The 23507-nt window shown below is 44.2% G+C and overlaps 1 protein-coding gene across 1 annotated transcript; it reads left to right on the plus strand.

Annotated features, from left to right (window-relative positions):
- Window positions 1–943: 943 nt before the first annotated feature.
- LOC311133709 (dual specificity calcium/calmodulin-dependent 3',5'-cyclic nucleotide phosphodiesterase 1B-like) lies at window positions 944–23295 on the plus strand (the record flags this gene model as incomplete). Its single annotated transcript, XM_084167247.1, has 14 exons — window positions 944–996; window positions 7229–7342; window positions 9027–9209; window positions 11133–11199; window positions 13304–13420; window positions 13727–13867; window positions 14259–14359; window positions 19470–19595; window positions 19789–19890; window positions 20469–20589; window positions 20776–20857; window positions 21209–21326; window positions 21560–21696; window positions 23195–23295. The coding sequence occupies 14 exons, from the start codon at window positions 944–946 to the stop codon at window positions 23293–23295; spliced, it is 1563 nt and encodes a 520-aa protein (XP_084023373.1).
- Window positions 23296–23507: the final 212 nt, after the last annotated feature.

Genomic DNA, 23507 nt, shown 5'->3' on the forward strand with positions numbered 1-23507 from the left:
AGCACTGTAGTTTCAGCCTCCACATCTGCCATGTTGTTGTTGTTGTTGTTTTGAGAAATGTGCAGAATTCAAACAAATTGCCATACTGTGTTGTTGTAATGTGTTGGAGAATGTAACCTTGAGATGTCATTTTTAACATAACCCTTGGTTATTGACTCAGGTTATGGTTGTATGTTTTCATTTGATATGGCCTGTAAGGTTGTTGTTTTTCTGGGTAGTCAAGTAGTAGTTAGCCTGCGGAGAATTGTTGTGGGTGACTTTCGAGGACAGTTTTGATTGGTTTATTTAGTTTTGGTCATTCTATCACACAGGCCCTGTAGTGAACAAGGCTTTGGTCTGTGATTTGCCAATGCAATTCTCGGCCCCCATCTCTCTCTCTCTCTCTCTCTCTCTCTCTCTCTCTCTCTCTCTCTCTCTCTCTCTCTCTCTCTCTCTCTCTCTCTCTCTCTCTCTCTCTCTCTCTCTCTCTCTCGCTCTCGCTCTCGCTCTCGCTCTCGCTCTCGCTCTCTCTCTCTCTCTCTCTTTCTCTCTCTCTTCCTCCAGCCCTGCTTCCTTTCACAGAACTGACAGAACTGACACACTTTGGCCTGGACCAATCACAGTTCAGCCAGGTCCCCTCAGAAGTGGGTGCAGGCTACGCAGGCTGGGGTGTACCAGAAGACTTTCTCGGGACAGAGAACTTTGGGTGGTTCAGTTGAACAGTAGGCTATCTGAGAGAACTTTCTGCTTTCTAGTATTTTCTGGAGAGTCTACTCTCTCTCTCGGTTCTCTGTGTCACCGCGCCTGAGTTCTGTGCTTAGGGCTGTAAGGGACAGTACCTTTGGGCTGTGCAGGCAGTGTCTAGCTGTGGGCTGTGCAGGCAGTGTCTAGCTGTGGGCTGTGCAGGCAGTGTCTAGCTGTGGGCTGTGCAGGGTTGTAAAGGTTTTGCCTTACTGAGGGCAGGATGGCTGAGCTGGTGAGAGTGAGGAAGAAACATCTTCAGACGCCTATCTCCAGGTAAGAGAAGGGGGAAGACAAAGTGAGTAGCAATTCATTTCTGAACTTTTCCTGTCTGTGATAAGGTAGGAAGTAAGAGATTATACTGTACATACTGAGGTTACTGTACATACTGAGGTTACTGTACATACTGAGGTTACTGTACATACTGAGTTTACGGTAACATCCTGAGGTTACTGTAACATACTGAGGTTACTGTACATACTGAGGTTACTGTACATACTGAGGTTACTGTAACATCCTGAGGTTACTGTACATACTGAGTTTACTGCGTCAAGGTCCGAGGACACATCTCTCGCTGTACGGCATGCGGACTGAAACACTCTACTACTTTTGTTTCATGAATCTGTCTGCTTGTTGGTTTCTTTGTTGGTCCGTCCGTCTATTTGCTCCACAGTAGGTTGTTCTGCGCTTTGTAATTTGATTGTGAGACCTTTATTTTAACAGTTGGTATGCATGCCCTTGACGTGTTTAGTTTGGAGTTCGGAGTGGTAGGAAGTGCCACGCTTCTCTGCAATGCACCTCATTGCTCCTCACTGCTCCTCACTGCTCCTCACTGCTCCTCACTGCTCTTCACTGCTGCTCACTGCTCCTCACTGCTCCTCACTGCTCCTCACTGCTCCTCACTGCTCCTCACTGCTCCTCACTGCTCTTCACTGCTGCTCACTGCTCCTCACTGCTCCTCACTGCTCCTCACTGCTCCTCACTGCTCCTCACTGCTCTTCACTGCTCCTCACTGCTCTTCACTGCTCCTCACTGCTCCTCACTGCTCCTCACTGCTCTTCACTTCTCCTCACTGCTCCTCACTGCTCCTCACTGCTCCTCACTGCTCCTCACTGCTCTTCACTTCTCCTCACTGCTCCTCACTGCTCTTCACTGCTCTTCACTGCTCTTCACTGCTCCTCACTGCTCCTCACTGCTCCTCACTGCTCCTCACTGCTCCTCACTGCTCTTCACTTCTCCTCACTGCTCCTCACTGCTCTTCACTGCTCTTCACTGCTCTTCACTGCTCTTCACTGCTCTTCACTGCTCCTCACTGCTCTTCACTGCTCCTCACTGCTCCTCACTGCTCCTCACTGCTCTTCACTGCTCCTCACTGCTCCTCACTGCTCCTCACTGCTCTACACTCAATGTTGATGAAATAAGTGTCTGTGGACCATCATGGGCATCCTGATCCATCCTGAACCATCCTGATCCTGGGCCGGCGGCCATAAACTATAACTATCAGCTCTCTCTGTTGGACTAGATGTTAGCCTCAACACTTGTGTCAGTCATAATAGTGCCATAACAGCATCATAACAGCATCATAACAGCACCATAACAGCACCATAACAGCACCACAACAGCACCATAACAGCATCACAACAGCGCCATAATAGCATCATAACAGCATCATAACAGCATCATAACAGCACCATAACAGCATCATAACAGCACCATAACAGCACCATAACAGCATCATAACAGCACCATAACAGCACCACAACAGCATCATAACAGCATCATAACAGCACCATAACAGCACCACAACAGCATCATAACAGCACCATAACAGCACCACAACAGCACCACAACAGCATCATAACAGCACCATAACAGCACCATAACAGCACCACACCAGCGTCATAACAGCACCACAACAGCATCATAACAGCATCATAACAGCATCATAACAGCACCATAACAGCACCATAACAGCACCACAAAAGCACCACAACAGCATCATAACAGCACCACAACAGCACCATAACACCATCATAACAGCACCATAACAGCACCACAACAGCATCATAACAGCATCATAACAGCACCACAACAGCACCATAACAGCATCATAACAGCACCATAACAGCACCATAACAGCACCATAACAGCACCATGCAGGCGCTACCGCACTAACAGTAGTGTGTGCTTGTGTGCATGTGTGTGTCCGTGTGTGTGTGCACCTGGTAGTGTGTGTGTATGTGTGTGTGTGTGTGTGTGTGTGTGTGCTTGTGTGTAGGAGGGGTCTTCAGTATCAGTACTGTAGCTGTAGGAGGGTGTGGTGTAAGCCAATGGCAAGATGGATCATGTGTTTCTGTTGAGGTTGAACACTGGTGTGTACCGTGTCTTTAACACATTGAGATACCATGTATTCATCACTGATGTACTGCAGGCCTACCATGTCTTTTAACACATTGAGATACCATGTATTCAACACTGATCTACTGCAGGCCTACCATGTCTTTTAACACATTGAGATACCATGTATTCAACACTGATGTACTGCAGGCCTACCATGTGTTTAACACACTGATATACCATGTATTCAACACTGATGTACTGCAGGCCTACCATGTCTTTTAACACACTGAGATACCATGTATTCAACACTGATGTACTGCAGGCCTACCATGTCTTTTAACACATTGAGATACCATGTATTCAACACTGATGTACTGCAGGCCTACCATGTGTTTAACACACTGATATACCATGTATTCAACACTGATGTACTGCAGGCCTACCATGTCTTTTAACACATTGAGATACCATGTATTCAACACTGATCTACTGCAGGCCTACCATGTCTTTTAACACATTGAGATACCATGTATTCAACACTGATCTACTGAAGGCCTACCATGTGTTTAACACACTGAGATACCATGTATTCAACAATGATCTACTGCAGGCCTACCATGTCTTTTAACACATTGAGATACCATGTATTCAACACTGATCTACTGAAGGCCTACCATGTGTTTAACACACTGAGATACCATGTATTCAACACTGATGTACTGCAGGCCTACCATGTGTTTAACACACTGAGATACCATGTATTCAACACTGATGTACTGCAGGCCTACCATGTCTTTTAACACACTGAGATACCATGTATTCAACACTGATGTACTGCAGGCCTACCATGTCTTTTAACACATTGAGATACCATGTATTGCTTATATTGCATTCTATAGCTGCTCCAGTCACTAGTCATCAAGCACAATGCCTAATCATTTTCATAATTATTAATTGATTTGAGTTATATAGCACGTTTCCAGATGTTCAAAGCACTCTACGATGATGGGGGTAATCATAATGGGGCAATCATGGCAATGTGTGATCTGTTTTAGTGTAATGGTAACTAGACATTGTTACTTTAATCCACCATTGCATGAAACTGAGAGAGGGTACATTAAACGCATGTGTTCTCCTTCCTCTTTGAACAACAACAAAGTAGTCACATTATCAAACAGATTACTCTAAATTCACTGTCATCATGAAGCCCTCCCGCTGCTTCGCAGCATTCCCATGCCTGCTGTTTTTATGACTGGACAGCTTTCAGAACCCCCTCGCCGACGTGTGATAAACACACAAACGTCTCATGTCACTCGCACCGAGTTGGCACCGTCTTCATTTGTTGGCTAACAGTGATTAGAAATGAAGTGATTGTGGTCACGCTGTGACTACTCTCTACATAATGCATTCTAAGTACATGCTGGGCATAATGCACTACAATGCAGGATAGATCTTAATAGCTGCTCATAAACATCTATAACAACATTCATAGAGCATTATGAGCAAGCAGCTCAATTGTTAACCACGAGGACTTGAACCTCATAAACCCTATTTTATGAGAATTTATTATCACTATCCCTTAAATAAATTTTCAAATGTCAATGGTGGTTTTTGAACCATTGAAGTGCAGTGTAGCCTACTCGGGGGTATTGTATGTTCTAAGATTGGGATATGAAGTCAGAGCAATAGTATGTGAGTTAGTGTTGCTGATTACCCTGTCTATTTTATTTCCTGTGAAAGTATTATGCCCTGTGGGGGCTGTAGTTTTATCCTGGGCTGTGCTGTGTTTGATCCAGTGCATTATAGCCTACATGTGTTTTTTTTTTTATGCTTTTGAAATTGCAGCTGTATACCATAATGGATAGCAGCCATATACCAGAAATGTAGTGCAATACTTGCAGGGTCAAGAGTCAGTTTGAAGCACCAACTAGTAACGCACCAGAGAAAAAGTTTAGATTTACGTTCTATGGTGAAAAGCACTTACTGTATGTATTGCTCGGAAGCACCATAAGCGTTCTATGAGTGTTCCATCTGGATTTTAACAGCGTTCTATCAGCAAGTATGTGGACACCCCTTCAAATTAATGGATTTGGCTATTTCAGCCACACCCGTTACTGACAGGTGTATGACAGGTGGTCCTCTGTAGCTCAGCTGGTAGAGCACGGCGCTTGTAACGCCAAGGTAGTGGGTTCGATCCCCGGGACCACCCATACACAAAAATGTATGCACGAATGACTGTAAGTCGCTTTGGATAAAAGCGTCTGCTAAATGGCATATTATATATTATTATTATAAAATCGAGCACACAGCCATGCAATCTCCTTAGACAAACATTGGCAGTAGAATGGCCTTACTGAAGAGCTCAGTGACTTTCAAGGTGGTACCGTCATAGGATGCCACCTTTCCAACAAGTCAGTTCTTCACCTTTCTGCCCTGCTAGAGCTGCCCCGGTCAACTGTAAGTGCTGTTATTGTGAAGTGGAAACTTCTAGGAGCAATTACGGCTCAGCCGTGAAGTGGTAGGCCACACAAGCTCACAGAAGGTGACCGCCGAGTGCTGAAGCGCGTAGCGGGTAGTGCGTAAGAATTGTCTGTCCTCGGTTGCAACACTCACTACTGAGTTCCAAACTGCCTCTGGAAGCAACGTCAGCACAATAACTGTTCGTTGGGAGCTTCATGAAATGGGTTTCCATGGCCGAGCAGCCGCACACAAGCCTAAGATCAGCATGTGCAATGCCAAGCGTTGGCTGGAGTGGTGTAAAGATCGCTGACATTGGACTCTGGAGCAGTGGAAACGCGTTCTCTGGAGTGATGAATCACGCTTCACCATCTGCCAGGAGAACGCTACCTGCCCCAATGCGTAGTGCCAACTGCAAAGTTTGGTGGAGGAGGAATAATGGTCTGGGGCTGTTTTTCATGGTTCGGGCTAGGCCCCTTAGTTCCAGTGAAAGGAAATCTTAATGCTACAGCATACAATGACATTCTAGACAATTCAGTGCTTCCAACTTTTTATTTTTATTCATTATACATTTTTTAGGGGGTAGATCAGCTTTAAAATTGCAGATAGATTGTAGCTTTCATCAATGTAATTGTCTGCATAATTTCCAATCCCCCATATATATTTTTTTATATATATTTTGTGCTTCCAACTTTGTTGGAAGGCCCTTTCCTGTTTCAGCATGACAATGACCCCATGCACTAAGCAAAGTCCATACAGAAATTGTTTGTTGAGATCGGTGTGGAAGAACTTGACTGGCCTGCACAGAGCCCTGACCTCAACTCCATCGAACACCTTTGGGGATGAATTGGACTGCCAGGCCTAATCGCCCAACATCAGTGCCAGACCTCACTAATGCTCTTGTGGCTGAATGGAAGCACGTCCCCGCAGCAATGTTCCAGCATCTAGTTGAAAGCCTTCCCAGAGGAGTGGAGGCTGTTATATCAGCATAGGTGGGACCAACTCCATATTAATGCCCATGATTTTGGATTGAGATGTTCGACGAGCAGATGTCCACATACTTTTAGTCATGTAGTGTATCTAATTCTGTATGCATGCCATTGTAAGACAATGCGGTGGCTGTATAACCAAATGAGGGGAAGTTTGGGCAGTTTTCCTCTCTCTCTCTCTCTCTCTCTCTCTCTCTCTCTCTCTCTCTCTCTCGCTCTTCTCCCCCTCCCTCTCTCTCTTTCCCTCTCTCCCAGTTTCCCAGACAATTCAACCTGTTGTCAAAGCATTTCTTGGACGTCAGTGCTGAGCTGCCAGCTCATAACATTGAATCGTAACATACAAACGCAAGGCTTTTTTAGGGGAAATTGTTTAGTAATTGCTGCCATCACACACCTGGCTGTGTTTTGACCACAGTGCTGTCTTACTGAATATCTTGTTGTTGATTATAGTGTTGTGTTATGACAGGAACCAAGGTTATTCATCACCAAAATGACTTTCTCCACTCCTACTGAAACACAACTGCTAATAAAACACAACTTTTAAGGCTTAAAAGCTCTGACGAAGGCCATGAGGCTGATACTAAGCAAGTGCAGTGTGCAGGATTTTCTTTCCTCTAAAAGCTTATTAATGGCACCATCATAAATCCTTTATGTTGCCTATATCATGTATAAAGTGCTTATCAAGACTTTCAAAGTGGGACTCTTCCTATTTGACTTTCCAGGCTGAGGTGTATGGTCAAGCAACTGGATGAGAAAGATGTGGACTTTGAAGATCTGAAGAAGAACTTGGACTACACAGCATCCTTACTGGAGGCCGTTTACATTGATGGGACCAGGTACAGTATGGACTTTAGCGTGATTATATTGTATGGGAAAAAATAAAAAATAAAAAAATTATATTTGGAAAGTAGTTATCCCACTGGCTATAAGGTGAATGCACCAATTTGTAAGTCGCTCTGGATAAGAGCGTCTGCTAAATGACGTAAATGTAAATGTGAACTGTATGCCCCTACTGCCTGCTTAAACCCAGAAACACATACACACACAAGCTACAGAATATCAGCATATCCTTGTTTCCACTATGAACACAATGCTCCACATTATGTGTAGACGTGACTATATTTAGTATTTCGCTAAGCCATAAGGTGATCGAAGGCAACCCTTTCTCCTTTGATATGACCCCAAAGCACCCTGATAAAGACTGTAAAGAAGCCTGTAATGAAGCCTGTAATGAAGGCTGTGATGAAGGCTGTGATGAAGACTGTGATGAAGACTGTAATGAAAGCTGTGATGAAGGCTGTAATGAAGTCTGTGATGAAGGCTGTGATGAAGGATGTGATGAAGGCTGTGATGAAGGCTGTGATGAAGGCTGTAATGAAGACTGTAAATAAGGCTGTGATGAAGGCTTTGATGAAGGCTTTAAAGAAGGCTGTGATGAAGGCTGTGATGAAGGCTTTAAAGAAGGATGTGATGAAGGCTGTGATGAAGGCTTTAAAGAAGGCTGTAATGAAGACTGTGATGAAGGCTGTGATGAAGGCTGTAATGAAGTCTGTAATGAAGGCTGTGATGAAGGCTGTAATGAAGACTGTGATGAAGGCTGTGATGAAGGCTGTAATGAAGACTGTAATGAAGGCTGTGATGAAGGCTGTGATGAAGACTGTGATGAAGACTGTAATGAAGGCTGTGATGAAGGCTGTAATGAAGTCTGTAATGAAGGCTGTGATGAAGGCTGTGATGAAGACTGTGATGAAGGCTGTAATGAAGACTGCAATTAAGGCTGTGATGAAGGCTGTGATGAAGGCTTTAAAGAAGGCTGTAATGAAGGCTGCAATGAAGACTGTAATGAAGGCTGTGATGAAGGCTGTGATGAAAACTGTGATGAAGGCTGTGATGAAGGCAGTAATGAAGACTGTAATGAAGGCTGTGATGAAGGCGGTAATGAAGACTGTGATGAAGGCTGTGATGAAGGCTTTAAAGAAGGCTGTGATGAAGACTGTGATGAAGTCTTTAAAGAAGGCTGTAATGAAGGCTGCGATGAAGACTGTAACGAAGACTGTGATGAAGGCTGTGATGGCTTTAAAGAAGGCTGTGATGAAGATTGTAATGAAGGCTGTGATGAAGGCTGTAATGAAGACTGTAATCAAGGCTGTGATGAAGGCTGTGATGAAGGCTTTAAAGAAGGCTGTGATGAAGGCTGTGATGAAGGCTTTAAAGAAGGCTGTAATGAAAGCTGTGATGAAGGCTTTAAAGAAAGCTGTGATGAAGGCTGTGATTAAGGCTTTAAAGAAGGCTGTAATGAAGGCTGCAATGAAGACTGTAATGAAGGCTGTGATGAAGGCTGTGATTAAGTCTGCAATGAAGGCTGTAAAGTTTCCATCTACTTAAATGTGTCATCCAACAGAGTGTGAGTTCTGTACCGTTTAGAGATAAGGGAAACAAAATAAAACTGTGTCCCCGTCCCCATCCCTGTCTCTCTCCTCTCAGGCAGGTCTGATTTGCTTTCTCTCTCTGCCCTTTCAGACAGGGTCTGGACGCAGAGGACAACCTCCAGAAGATGCACTCTGATGGCGTGCCCACGGAGGTCACTGATTGGCTGGCTTCAACCTTCACTCAGAGGGCCCGCCTCCCTACCCGCCACTCCGACGACAAACCAAAGTTCCGCAGCATCGTCCACGCAGTGCAGGCTGGGATCTTTGTCGAAAGGTAGATGGAAAACCTGATTATCTTCAATGAGGACATTCATTTGCAATGTACAGTACCAGTCAAAAGTTTGGACACACCTACTCATTCAATAGTGAAGACATCAAACCTATGAAATAACACATATGGAATCATATAGTAACCAAAAAAGTGTTAAACAAATCTAAATATATTCTATATTTGAGATTCTTCAAATAGCCACCCTTTGCCTTGATGACTGCTTTGCACACTCTTGGCATTCTCTCAACCAGCTTCACCTGGAATGTTTTTCCAACAGCCTTGAAGGAGTTCCCACATATGCTTAGCACTTGTTGACTGCATTTCCTTCACTCTGTCGTCCGACTCATCCTAAACCATCTCAATTGGGTTGAGGTCGGGGGATTGTGGAGGCTAGGTCATCTGAAGCAGCACTCCATCACTCTCCTTCTTGGTAAAATAGCCCTTACACAGCCTGGAGGTGTATTGGGTCATTGTCCTGTTGAAAAACAAATGATAGTCCCACTAAGCCCAAACCAGATAGGATGGTGTATCGCTGCAGAATGCTGTGGTATCCATGCTGGTTAAGTGTGCCTTGAATTCTAAATAAATCACTGACAGTGTCAGCAAAGCACCCCCACTACACATGCGGAGATCATCCGTGCACACACACCGCGTCTCACAAAGACACGGCAGGTTTGATCCCAAAATCTCAAATTTGGACTCCAGACCAAAGGACAAATGTCCATTGCTTGTGTTTCTTGGCCCAAGCAGGTCTCTTCTTATTATTGGTGTTTTTTAGTAGTCTTTTCTTTGCAGTAATTCGACCATGAAGGCCTGATTCACACAGTCCCCTCTGAACAGTTGATGTTGAGATGTGTCTGTTACTTGAGCTCTGTGAAGCATTTATTTGGGCTGCAATTTCTGAGGCTGGTAACTCTAATGAACTTATCCTCTGCAGCAGAGGTAACTCTGGGTCTTCCTTTCCTGTGGTGGTCCTCATGAGAGCTAGTTTCATCATAGCGCTTGATGGTTTTTTGCGACTGCACTTGAAAAAACTTTCAAAGTTCTTGAAATGTTCCGTATTGACTGACCTTCATGTCTTAAAGTAATGATGGACTGTCATTTATCTTTGCTTATTTGAGCTGTTCTTGCCATAATATGGACTTGTTTTTTTACCAAATAGGGCTATCTTATGTATACCAACCCTACATTTTTACATTTTAGTTGTTTAGCAGACGCTCTTATCCAGAGCGACTTACAGTTAGTGAGTGCATACATTCTTTTTTATTTGTAATTTTTTCATACTGGTCCCCCGTGGGAATTGAACCCACAACACTGGCGTTGCAAACGCCATGCTCTACCAACTGAGCTACATCCCTGCCAGCCATTCCCTCCCCTACCCTGGACGACGCTGGGCCAATTGTGCGCCCTACCTTGTCACAACACAACTGATTGGCTCAAACGCATTAAGAAGGAAAGAAATTCCACAAATTAACTTTTAACAAGACACACCTGTTAATTGAAATGCATTCCAGGTGACTACCTCATGAAGCTGGTTGAGAGAATGCCAAGAGTGTGCAAAGCTGTCATCAAGGCTAAGGGTGGCTATTTGAAGAATGTCAAATATAAAATACATTTGGACTTTTTTGGTTACTACATGATTCCATATGTGCTATTTCATAGTTTTGATGTCTTCACTATTATTCTACAATGTAGAAAATAGTAAAAATAAAGAAAAACCCTAGAATGAGTAGGTGTGTCCAAACCTTTGACTGGTACTATACATGTAAAGGAGGCTCGCCCTGGTCCATGGGGTTTGTAAAGTATTAAGTTCATCTAGGTTCATTAGCAGTGGAATGCATGATCCACATTCTGTTACAACAAGGACATTACAGATTCACTACTGAGATTGTCCAATGCCAAACATTCCATGTGCTGTTGTTCCAGGATGTTCAGGAGGTCCTACACTACTGCCATGCCTGACCAACCTGCAGCAGTAGTTCACTGTCTCAGGGTAAGAACGTTGCCTGACCAACCTGCAACAGTAGTTCACTGTCTCAGGGTAAGAACGTTGCCTGACCAACCTGCAGCAGTAGTTCACTGTCTCAGGGTAAGAACGTTGCCTGACCAACCTGCAGCAGTAGTTCACTGTCTTAGGGTAAGAACGTTGCCTGACCAACCTGCAGCAGTAGTTCACTGTCTCAGGGTAAGAACGTTGCCTGACCAACCTGCAGCAGTAGTTCACTGTCTCAGGGTAAGAACGTTGCCTGACCAACCTGCAGCAGTAGTTCACTGTCTCAGGGTAAGAACGTTGCCTGACCAACCTGCAGCAGTAGTTCACTGTCTCAGGGTAAGAACGTTGCCTGACCAACCTGCAGCAGTAGTTCACTGTCTCAGGGTAAGAACGTTGCCTGACCAAGCTACAGCAGCAGTTCACTGTCTCAGGGTAAGAACGTTGCCTGACCAACCTGCAGCAGTATTTCACTGTCTCAGGGTAAGAACGTTGCCTGACCAACCTGCAGCAGTAGTTCACTGTCTCAGGGTAAGAACGTTGCCTAACCAACCTGCAGCAGTAGTTCACTGTCTCAGGGTAAGAACGTTGCCTGACCAACCTGCAGCAGTAGTTCACTGTCTCAGGGTAAGAATGTTGCCTGACCAACCTGCAGCAGTAGTTCACTGTCTCAGGGTAAGAACGTTGCCTGACCAACCTGCAGCAGTAGTTCACTGTCTCAGGGTAAGAACGTTGCCTGACCAAGCTACAGCAGTAGTTCACTGTCTCAGGGTAAGAACGTTGCCTGACCAACCTGCAGCAGTAGTTCACTGTCTCAGGGTAAGAACGTTGCCTGACCAACCTGCAGCAGTAGTTCACTGTCTCAGGGTAAGAACGTTGCCTGACCAACCTGCAACAGTAGTTCACTGTCTCAGGGTAAGAACGTTGCCTGACCAACCTGCAGCAGTAGTTCACTGTCTCAGGGTAAGAACGTTGCCTGACCAACCTGCAGCAGTAGTTCACTGTCTCAGGGTAAGAACGTTGCCTGACCAACCTGCAGCAGTAGTTCACTGTCTCAGGGTAAGAACGTTGCCTGACCAACCCGCAGCAGTAGTTCACTGTCTCAGGGTAAGAACGTTGCCTGACCAACCCGCAGCAGTAGTTCACTGTCTCAGGGTAAGAACGTTGCCTGACCAACCCGCAGCAGTAGTTCACTGTCTCAGGGTAAGAACGTTGCCTGACCAACCCGCAGCAGTAGTTCACTGTCTCAGGGTAAGAATGTTGCCTGACCAACCTGCAGCAGTAGTTCACTGTCTCAGGGTAAGAACGTAGCCTGACCAAGCTGCAGCAGTAGTTCACTGTCTCAGGGTAAGAACGTTGCCTGACCAACCTGCAGCAGTAGTTCACTGTCTCAGGGTAAGAACGTTGCCTGACCAAGCTGCAGCAGTAGTTCACTGTCTCAGGGTAAGAACGTTGCCTGACCAACCTGCAGCAGTAGTTCACTGTCTCAGGGTAAGAACGTTGCCTGACCAACCTGCAACAGTAGTTCACTGTCTCAGGGTAAGAACGTTGCCTGACCAAGCTGCAGCAGTAGTTCACTGTCTCAGGGTAAGAACGTTGCCTGACCAACCTGCAGCAGTAGTTCACTGTCTCAGGGTAAGAACGTTGCCTGACCAACCTGCAGCAGTAGTTCACTGTCTCAGGGTAAGAACGTTGCCTGACCAACCTGCAGCAGTAGTTCACTGTCTCAGGGTAAGAACGTTGCCTGACCAAGCTGCAGCAGTAGTTCACTGTCTCAGGGTAAGAATGTTGCCTGACCAACCCGCAGCAGTAGTTCACTGTCTCAGGGTAAGAACGTTGCCTGACCAACCTGCAGCAGTAGTTCACTGTCTCAGGGTAAGAACGTTGCCTGACCAACCTGCAGCAGTAGTTCACTGTCTCAGGGTAAGAACGTATGATCTGTTATCATTCTAAAGGTTTTAACTGGGTACAACATAAGGAGCAGAGCCAGGAGTTTCCCTGACCGTATGACTACAGTATGAGCTATGAACCTTCTTGAAAAACTCAATGTGCTTTGGACATTAACAGATGTCTGTCATTTGTTTGTGTCTATCCTCTCCATCGTTAGGACGTTGACCGGTGGACCTTTGATGTGTTTGCCCTGAACACAGCCAGTGATGACCATGCACTACAGACCCTGTTCTTCGAGCTGGTGACACGATACGAACTCAACAGCAAATTCAAGGTCTCCACCTATCACTTTGCACGTCCTTACTATTTTACCAGAACTCCTTCTGTTTCTGTACAGCTTTAATTCTACATTAGCCTCTGAAAACTCAAACTTCTCTCGTTGCATTAAGACATACTTTTTTTGACAGCTGAAGCAAACACACACGTTACACACCTTTTCTAGTGTGTAAAGCTCTTTCCATAAAGTAGTACCCTAGGGTGCAGAGTCAGACACATGCGCGAGGTAGCTGATGCAGTGTGCTCAAACACGACAGATGAACTCCATGTGAACTCTTCCGTTTCATATTGTGTGGTATCACAGATCCCAATCTCCTGTCTGATGTCCTTCTTGGAGAAGCTGGAGAGAGGCTACAGTAAACACAGCAACCCGTACCACAGCAGTGTCCACGCAGCCGACGTCACACAAACCCTACACTGTCTGCTCCTCCGCACAGGACTCGTGGTACAGTACAGCTCGTCTTCTCCTCTCAGTTTACAACAAGGTCATCCCTGTCATGTTGTATTCGTTTGCCATAGCTCAGGAAAGGAGATTTCCCCTCTATTGTGTCTGCCTCGTCAGGTCACTAGCTACAGTGTATGTATGGACTTGTGTGAAATAGCAGAAGCCAATGCATATGACTTATTTACTGTAAGCCAATGTAAATGACTGCATTTGAAATACAGTTGTTTATAATAAGGGGTGTCTGTGTTGGTCTAGCCTCCAGCACTGTTTACTCTATAATAATGATACGATCACTGTATGTGTTCGTTATATATGTGATGTTTATAACAAGGGTGTCTGTGTGGGTCTCACATGTTTGTAACAAGGGTGTCTGTGTGGGTCTCACATGCAGCACTGGTTGACTGAACTGGAGGTCCTGTCGTCACTGTTTGCTGCGGCCATCCATGACTACGAACACACTGGAACTACCAACAACTTCCACATTCACACAAAGTAAGATGAAGTAAAGTAAGAATTACTGAGGGGTTCAAAGATGCATTCGATTTCAGAGTGAGTGGGAGAGAGTGAAATCGAATCCACATTCACACCAAGTAAGGTAAAACAATAATATGTATGCTGTTATTCTCTGATTCTATTAGATGACTGAGGTGTTCAAAATGCATTAAAGAGTGGGAAAGAGGGGGAGAGAGAGAGAGAGAGAGAGAAAGAGAGTGAGAGAGAGAGTGAGACAGAGAGCTAGAGTGTGTGTGTGCGTGAGAGAGATAGAGAGAGAGAGAGAGAGAGAGAGAGAGAGAGAGAGAGAGAGAGAGAGAGAGAGAGAGAGAGAGAGAGAGAGAGAGAGAGAGAGAGAGAGAGAGAGAGAGAGAGAGAGAGAGAGAGAGAGAGAGACAGAGACAGAGACAGAGACAGAGACAGAGACAGAGACAGAGACAGAGAGAGAGAGAGAGAGAGAGAGAGAGAGAGAGAGAGAGAGCTCCTACTCCTTCTTAAGCAAACATATCTTATGGAGGGAAGATGGTATTTTTAGAAGTAGATTTTCCACATAGAGACACAGAGGCACCTAAGAACTCTGTCTCCTGGCACACAGATCAACTCTTTATTTTGGGAACAAAAACATGAGGGCCTGTCAACACTACAAAGAATAACATTGTGATCACACTTCACCAGACCCGGCGCCAGGATAAAGTGACTAAGGGGGCAGTTGAAATCGGCGAGGGGGAAACATTTTTTGGGGTTCTTGCATTGGAATTATATTGAATTCTGCTTATATAATCACGCTATACCACAATAAACATAAAGTTCAAATGCCGAGACTCCGAGATCATTGAGTGCTTTCGAAATCTGTAGCCTATTTCTTCTGCCCTACAGCTAGGCCATTTTGGTAATGAATATAGGCTACAAGATAGATAGGGTAATTCACCTATTACATGCTTTATCTTGGCCAGGTCGCAGTTGTAAATGAGAACTTGTTTTCAACTGGCTTACCTGGTTAAATAAAGGTGAAATAAAAAAAATAAAAAACAAACAGCCTATTTGAATGCAGCCGTACACACAGCTGTCTTACCAAAATAACGCAAACAAAATGCAGTTTGGTTTAGAATACCGACACAACGAATGAGAACATAACAAAACAGCAGTGCCAAGTAGTAGGCCTAGTAAACAAAATATCTGATCAATAAATGCATGACACAATCTATATTCAGGCTAGTTACATTAACAGTAAACAAAAGGCGAATGGAGATCCAAATAACCAAAACATAGCCTACAGCCTACTACAGTGAGATGCAGCCATGTACAGGTGTCTTGCCTAATAAATAGGCCTATACAGGCCCGCTTCAAACATGGAGAATCATGCCGCTCGCTCATTACTTCAGCAACACATATAGGTAGTTTGTTTCAATCTTACCTTTTCAAAGAGTTGCAGCTTCCTTGACTCTCTGTGGAACTTCCTGAGTAATTGATTACTCCATTCTCTCCTAAATCTTCTTGTAAGATCCCCCTCAAATGCCAGTTGGATTAGTTGAGCTTTCCTCGGGTGTAGCATTGCCTCTTCTGTGCTGACTGAACATGTTTGTCAAAGTGGAAAATGAGTTATCGCATGTAGCTGTGGACGTCCCAAAAGTCAGTCCATGTTTAAGTGAAGTAAGCAGAGAGCGGCCCAGAGAATCATTGCAGGATATCAGGTGGGATCCATTTGTCCTCATTGGAGCCAGAGCGAGCGATTTCAGTCTGCAAAAACTGGCGAGCGACACTAAACTCAGCTTCCATCTAATCTGTTTTGCTTAGATCCAACAGTGGTTTCACCTTTTTCACATCTAGAAAATCATGTCCCTGTGGGTCAAAGGGCACTCAGGGCCTCCACCAGTTGGCTGTTGCGTTCGCTGAATCGTTCTGACATTTCACCAATGACAGCATCCAACGTGCTGAAGAACAGTCTCACACTCAGTGTCTTCTCCTCTGGCCTGCTGTACTGTCCACCAGGTATTTCTGGAGATGTGTACGTACATAACGTCATTGTTTGCTTGGAGCTGGTGGTGGTGGTGCGTCAGTACTGTGACCAAATGGCTTCGAACTCACTGTCGCACCTCAGCTTCTCGGCGCTCTCCAACGCAGTGCGGACCACTTTGACTCCAGTGTCAAGCTCCGTTGCTTTTGCCTGCAGTCATTTCTTTGGAGGATTGAGAAGACTGAGGATTATGTGCACCATGGTGGCTGTAAAGTTAAAGCTGTGGTCCATCACTGCCTTCAGCAGCCCTGTGGACTCGAGTCTTACTTCTGCGTTGTAGGAACGCATGCGTTTTTTTCCCGCTTTTATAGAAACCCAAAGGTGTCCTACCTAACCACCCCAGTGGCTTTCCAAAGCCCTCCTACACACACCCTGCAGCGCACCCTGTCCATTGTGCTGACACAGCGCAGCGGAAATACAGATCTTTTTTGCGCCAACCTGTCACTCAATCATTGAAACCTTTTTTATATTTTTATATAGGGACATGAAACTAAAACTGAGGGGGCTAAAGTTTGAACTAAGGGGGCCCGCACCTCACTGCCATCTTCAGAGCTTGAAAAGCAGGCTGCCACGGACATGCCTATTCAATCAGAAAACATTATTTGTTCGTAAGAGTCTGTTCAGATCTATTGTTTGCATTTTAGACAAATAAACTTTTGACACTAAATGATGAAACACCCCACAGCTAATGTGAGGTCATGTGACAAAACCACGTAAAACCATAACACAGGAATTCAACTGTGTCCCAAATAGCACCCTATTGGCCCTGGTCACAAGTAGTGTACTATAATGAGAATAGGGTGTCATTTGGGACACAGATTTCCAGTGTTTTCCCCCATTGTTCTCTATAGAGTGTGACCTAGCTGTTCATCTCATTAAACTAACTTGACTGGTTTATTTGTTTTAACTGGGACATTATAGACAGACATTTTTTTTTAGATGTTAGTAGGCATAATATACAATAAATTGTGTGTGTGTGTGTGTGTGTGTGTGTGTACTGTACTGCACACCACCCTATCCCACCTGGACAAGAGGAACACCTATGTGAGAAAGCTGTGCATCAACTACAGCTCGGCTTTCAACACCATGGTGCCCACCAAGCTCATCACTAAGCTCATGGCCCTGGGAATGAACCCCTCCCTGTGCAACAGGGTCCTAGACTTCCTGACGGGTCGGCCCCATGTGGTGAGGGTAGGAAACAACACCTCTGCCACGCTGACCCTCAACACGGAGCCCCTCAGGGGTGTGTGCTCAGCCCCCTCCTGCACTCCCTGTTCACCCATGACTGCGTGGCTACGCATTACTCCAACTCTATCATCAAGTTTGCTGACGACAAAACAGTGGTGATTACCAACAGTGATTACCAACAACGATGAGACAGCCTACAGGGAGGAGGTTAGTGCCCTGGCAGAGTGGTGCCGGGGAAATAACCTCTCCCTGGACTACAGGAGACAGCAGAGAGAGCACACCCCCATCCACATCGAGGGGGCCACAGTGGAGAAGGTGAAAAGCTTCAAGTTCCTTGGCGTGCACATCACTGACGACCTGAAATGGTACCACCATACCAACACTGTGGTGAAGAAGGCACAACAGCACCTCTTCAACCTCAGGAGGCTGAATAAATTTGGCAGATGCACCATCAACAACATTCTGTCGGGCTGCATCCCCGCCTGGTGAGGCAACTGCACCGCCCGCAACCGCATTGGTCTCCAGAGGGTGGTGTGGTCAGTCCAACGCATCACCGGGGGCACACTGCCCTGCCCTCCAGGACATCTACAGCACCCGGAGGAAGGCCAAGAAGATCATCAAGGACCTCACCCACCCGAGCCACGGCCTGTTCACCCCAGGTCATCAGACTGTTGAACAGCCATCGCCCAGCACCCTGCCCTGAACCTCAGACACTGTCACTAGCCGGCTACCACCCGGTGCTCTACCCTGCACCTTAGAGACTGCTGCCCTATGTAAATAGTAATTGAACACTGGTCACTTTAATAATATCTACATACTGTTTTACCCACTTCATATGTATATACTGTATTCTAGACATGGCTTATCCTAGATAACTACTGCTGTACATACCTTTCTATTCACATGCTGTCCATACTGTCTATACACACCATTTATTTCTATTCCGGACTCTGACATTGCTTGTTCTAATATTTCAGATATTTTTAAACTTGTGCATGATGTGTGTATGGTTTTGTACTGCATATCACTGCACCTGCGATAACATCTGCAAATCTGTGTATGCGACCAATAAACGTTGACTTGATTTTTATGTGTGTGTGTGTGCGTGCAAAGTTTCATGTTTTAATTTGATTTCAGACAGTTTTACTCCACAGTAAAATGTTATTTTTACTCCTCCATTGGGATTATTCAGTTGCATTGCAGTGCTTCATTATACTGTTCTGACTAATTACATATATTAGCATTCTGATCTTTTTCTTCTGCTTGTAAATGGAAGCAGATTCATTCTAAAAACACATACTAAGCTCTTGCTGCAGTCTTGAAAAAGGGTTGTAAAAGGGTTGTAAAAGGGTTGTAAAAGGGTTGTAAAAGGGTTGCCAAAACATTGAGAATAAAATGTCTCCTTTTCTTGCCGTTGCCTAGGTTTTCTATAGGGTGTTTAGCCCGAGGGGATTCCCATTCACAGTGTAGCGCTGATATCTGTTTATTATCCATTCCTAAGTGCCTAGTAAACATGTATGCAAATTAATTTAGACAGGGGGCTTGATAAGGGAAGTGACTCAATTAACTCCTGCTCCTTTCTCCTGAGTAATTTATATCCATATGTTCTCTTCTCTCATTACCACATCTCTTTATTGCTATATAGTTCCACCACCCAGAATCTCAGTATATGGTGCTGTCTCTATAGATATGAGCCTGCTATGAATGTGCTTTGCCAACCCCTCTGACTGTCATTGTCATGCCATACGTGTTTCTGTAAGACAGACAAAGGACACATTATACCCTGGTCCCAGATCTGTAGGGTTAGGGTTAAAGCTAAGGCATGACAACAGTAGTCAGGTGATTTAGCTAAGGCACACACCGATCATTGTACTAGGACCAATCCATCTCTGTGTGTGTTTTGTGTAGGTCAGACATTGCTATGATCTACAACGACCGGTCAGTCCAGGAAAGCCATCACATCAGTGCTGCGTTCCAACTTCTACAGGACGACGAGTCCAACATCTTCATGAACCTCTCCAGAGAACAGTGGATGTAGGAGTGATGTACTATATCAATATGCTGTGAGACAGACAGACAGACAGACAGACAGACAGACAGACAGACACAAGCAAACCCAACAACAACTCTGCTTTGAGCAGCACAAATCTATGTTACCATGGGAACAGGGAAACCCATCAGGACAGTCTGGAAAGGTTTCATGGGTGTGTTTCTGTGTGTGTGACAGGGAGGTGCGAGCCCTGGTGATAGAGATGGTGTTGGCTACAGACATGTCGTCTCACCTCGTCCAGGTCAAAGCCATGAAGGGGTGTCTGCAGCAGCAGGAAGGGTACAGCTCCACATTTTACCCACGTCCCATCATCAGAGATGTAGATTATGCTAGGATCTTAATTTGAGGCAATTTGCTACAGCAGGTAAATAATCCTGCAGCAACAGGAGATGTGAATTATTATGTGGATTATAATGAATGGACATTTTTTGTAGGGATTGATACATTTTTTTTCCGTTAGGGCAAATCAAGTCTGACATTTTAAAGTGGAAATTACAAACTTTAGAAGTCTTTTTAAACCTCAAATACATTACAAGTTTGCATTTCCTGCTGTGCAGGAACATTCTCAGCAACAAAAGAGTGATCAAATTAACTGTAGGCCTACTAGATAGCACATTGTGAGAAAGGTACTATGAGAAAGGTACTATTTGAAATGTCATCATAATTTATTTATGTTGTTTGTTATGTTGATGGATTTCATTCCTGTTATTACTTGAAGAGCAATTTTTCATAACTTAAAATGAATGTGCTATGTAACTCTCCAATTGACGCCAATGTATTATTAACATGAAAGCCAAAGAAGCTTAAGTTCTGTTCTGGTCCATATCTCTTGGTCGTTTGTTTCCTGTGGTTAACAGCATAGACAAACCCAAAGCGCTGTCCCTACTACTGCACACTGCAGACATCAGTCACCCCTGCAAGCCCTGGGGTCTACACTCTCGCTGGACCAAAGCCCTCATGGACGAGTTCTTTAGACAGGTAGGACCCCCGGAGGAACTTACAACTAGGTACAGGGTTTTCCTGACTGTGTCAGTCTTGGATAGTCTTGTGTACTGTGTCAGTCCTGGATCGTCATATGACTATACCTGGATTATCTTGCTCATTGTTGTTGATTGTCTTTGAAAGCCCGTTAAAACATATTTTCTCTCTTTCTGTCTCTCTGAGGGTGACAGAGAGGCAGAGCTTGGCCTTCCCTTCTCTCCACTGTGTGATCGGAACAGCACCCTGGTCGCAGAGTCACAAATAGGCAAATTATAAGACATTACTGCACATGGTCATCACTGAGTCATCACTGAGTCATCATCAACAATCAATACATAAGCTCTCATTCTATATACTTTGGACAATGTGTACACAAAACCTACTGTCTAAAGTACACATGCAGGTTGTGTATGAAGATGTGATCTTTAACATGTAAAAAAACAGGGTTGTTACGTAATGTACAATATTAATATTATTAGATATACATGTTAGTCAATTAGTAGACTTCCTTCTCCAGAGCCACTTGCAGTAGTAAGTGCATACATTTTCATATTTTTTCGTACTATGTAGCAATTTTTTTGTATTATATAGCTAACAATACTTTGGTTGTATGCAGGTTTCATAGACTTCATAGTGGACCCTACGTTTTCCCTGCTGACTGACGTGGCTGAGAAGATAGTCATTCCCCTAGTGGGAGACAACCCAAAACCTCCAGAACCCTGCAATCCACATAGGTGACATTTTGTTTATGAGAACCCCGTCCTAGACATTAGTTAGCTAGTTGGTTTCTTAACACTTGTACCTACACACGATACACAAATAATTTCGAACACTTGGGGCTGCTGTACAATGGAACCAATGGAATAGTTCCAAAAGCACAAACCCAAATCTAAATCAAGCACACCCCAATTACGTTTGACATATGTGTTTGACTCAGGTCTGATTAATTTTTTTTATCTCCCTCCAGTAATCTGTGGAAGGAGAGCTCCAGGGGACTACAGTGGAGCTTGTCTCACATCAGCTCAGAACTGGTCAGCTTCAGATCCACCTGGACACGACACACAGAAGACAACAAGTTCAAATGGAAGGAGAGAGGCTCCAACGGTAATGTGACAGACTTCTATTAACACCTTGTTATAGCTCAGGGGTGGGCAATCTTACCTTGCCAGGCAGGGCTGGTTGGGGTGGTGTGTTGACGCTTGGCTGGAATCCCGACACCAGCTGTCGCAGTGTATGATTGATTGCCCACCCCTTGGCTTGGCTCTATGAATAATCAGTGGTTGCATCCCAAATGACAACCTATTCGCTATGTAGTACACTACTTTAGACCCATAGGGCTCTGGTTGAAAGTAGTGCACTATATTGGGAATACGGTACCATTTGGGACGCAGCCAGTGTCTCTCTTTGATCTCATAAAAGCTTTAGGAGATATCAGGGAGATGAACAGACATACAGTAAGCCCCATTTATACCTGGTGCTAACATCCATCCTGTGTCTGGATCATATAAGAGCGTCTGCTAAATGACTAAAATGTAATGTAAATGTAATCATGGTCACATTCTGATTGTGCCCACATTTTCAGCCAGGTTTAGATGAATAAAATAAGCATTGTGAACTGATTTCGATCAGATCTTATAAGTGTAAACGAGCAAGATCAGGAAGAATATAGATATGATTTCCTTTCCAACCTATTGTATTTCAATCATACTATCATACCATCATGCTATCATACTATCATGCTATCATGCTATCATACCATCATGCTATCATACTATCATGCTATCATGCTATCATACTGTCATGCTATCATACATCATGCTATCATACCATCATGCTATCATACCAACGTGCTATCATACCATCATGCTATCATACCATCGTGCTATCATACCATCATGCTATCATACCATAATGCTATCATACCATCATGATATCATATCATCATGCTATCATACCATCATGATATCATACCATCATGATATCATGCTATCATACCATCATTGTATCATACATCATACTATCATACCATCATGCTATCATGCTATCATACATCATGCTATCATGCCATCATGATATCATACTATCATGCTATCATACCATCATTGTATCATACCATCGTGCTATCATTCCATCATGCTATCATACCATCATGCTATCATACCATCATGCTATCATACCATCATGCTATCATACCATCATGATATCATACCATCATGCTATCATACCATCATGATATCATACCATCATGCTATCATGCTATCATACCATCATGATATCATACCATCATACTATCATACCATTGTGCTATCATACCATCATGCTATCATACCATCATGCTATCATACCATCATGATATCATACCATTATGACATCATACATCATGATATCATACCATCATACCATCATACCATCATGCTATCGTACAATCATGCTATCATACCATCATGCTATCATGCTATCATACCATCATGCTATCACACCATCATGCTATCATACCATCATACTGTCATACCATCATGCTATCATACCATCACACTATCATGCTATCATACTATCATACTATAATCATACTAAATATATTTTAATCCTTTTCCCCTCTCAGGGCTCTTGGATCAGATCGCGTCGAAGGAGGTGTCGGCTGGTGAAGATGCTGAGCTCTCTGAACGACAGCTGCAGTCCCCTTCTAATGATACTAAACAGTAGAGAGGCCTCTCATGTAGTATGATGCCTATGTAAATGCAGGGTTGGGGAGTAACAGTTTACATGTAATCTGATTACCCCAAAAAACTGTAACTGTAATCAGTTACATTACCAGCAAAAATATTGTAAATGGATTACAGATACTTTTGAAAAACTAGATGATTACTTCATCAATTACATTTAAATTCAGAAAGGATGTTTGTGAAAAAATACAT

This window comes from Coregonus lavaretus (assembly GCF_964263955.1).
Source record: "Coregonus lavaretus genome assembly, chromosome: 8".
Taxonomy (NCBI): Eukaryota; Metazoa; Chordata; class Actinopteri; order Salmoniformes; family Salmonidae; genus Coregonus; species Coregonus lavaretus.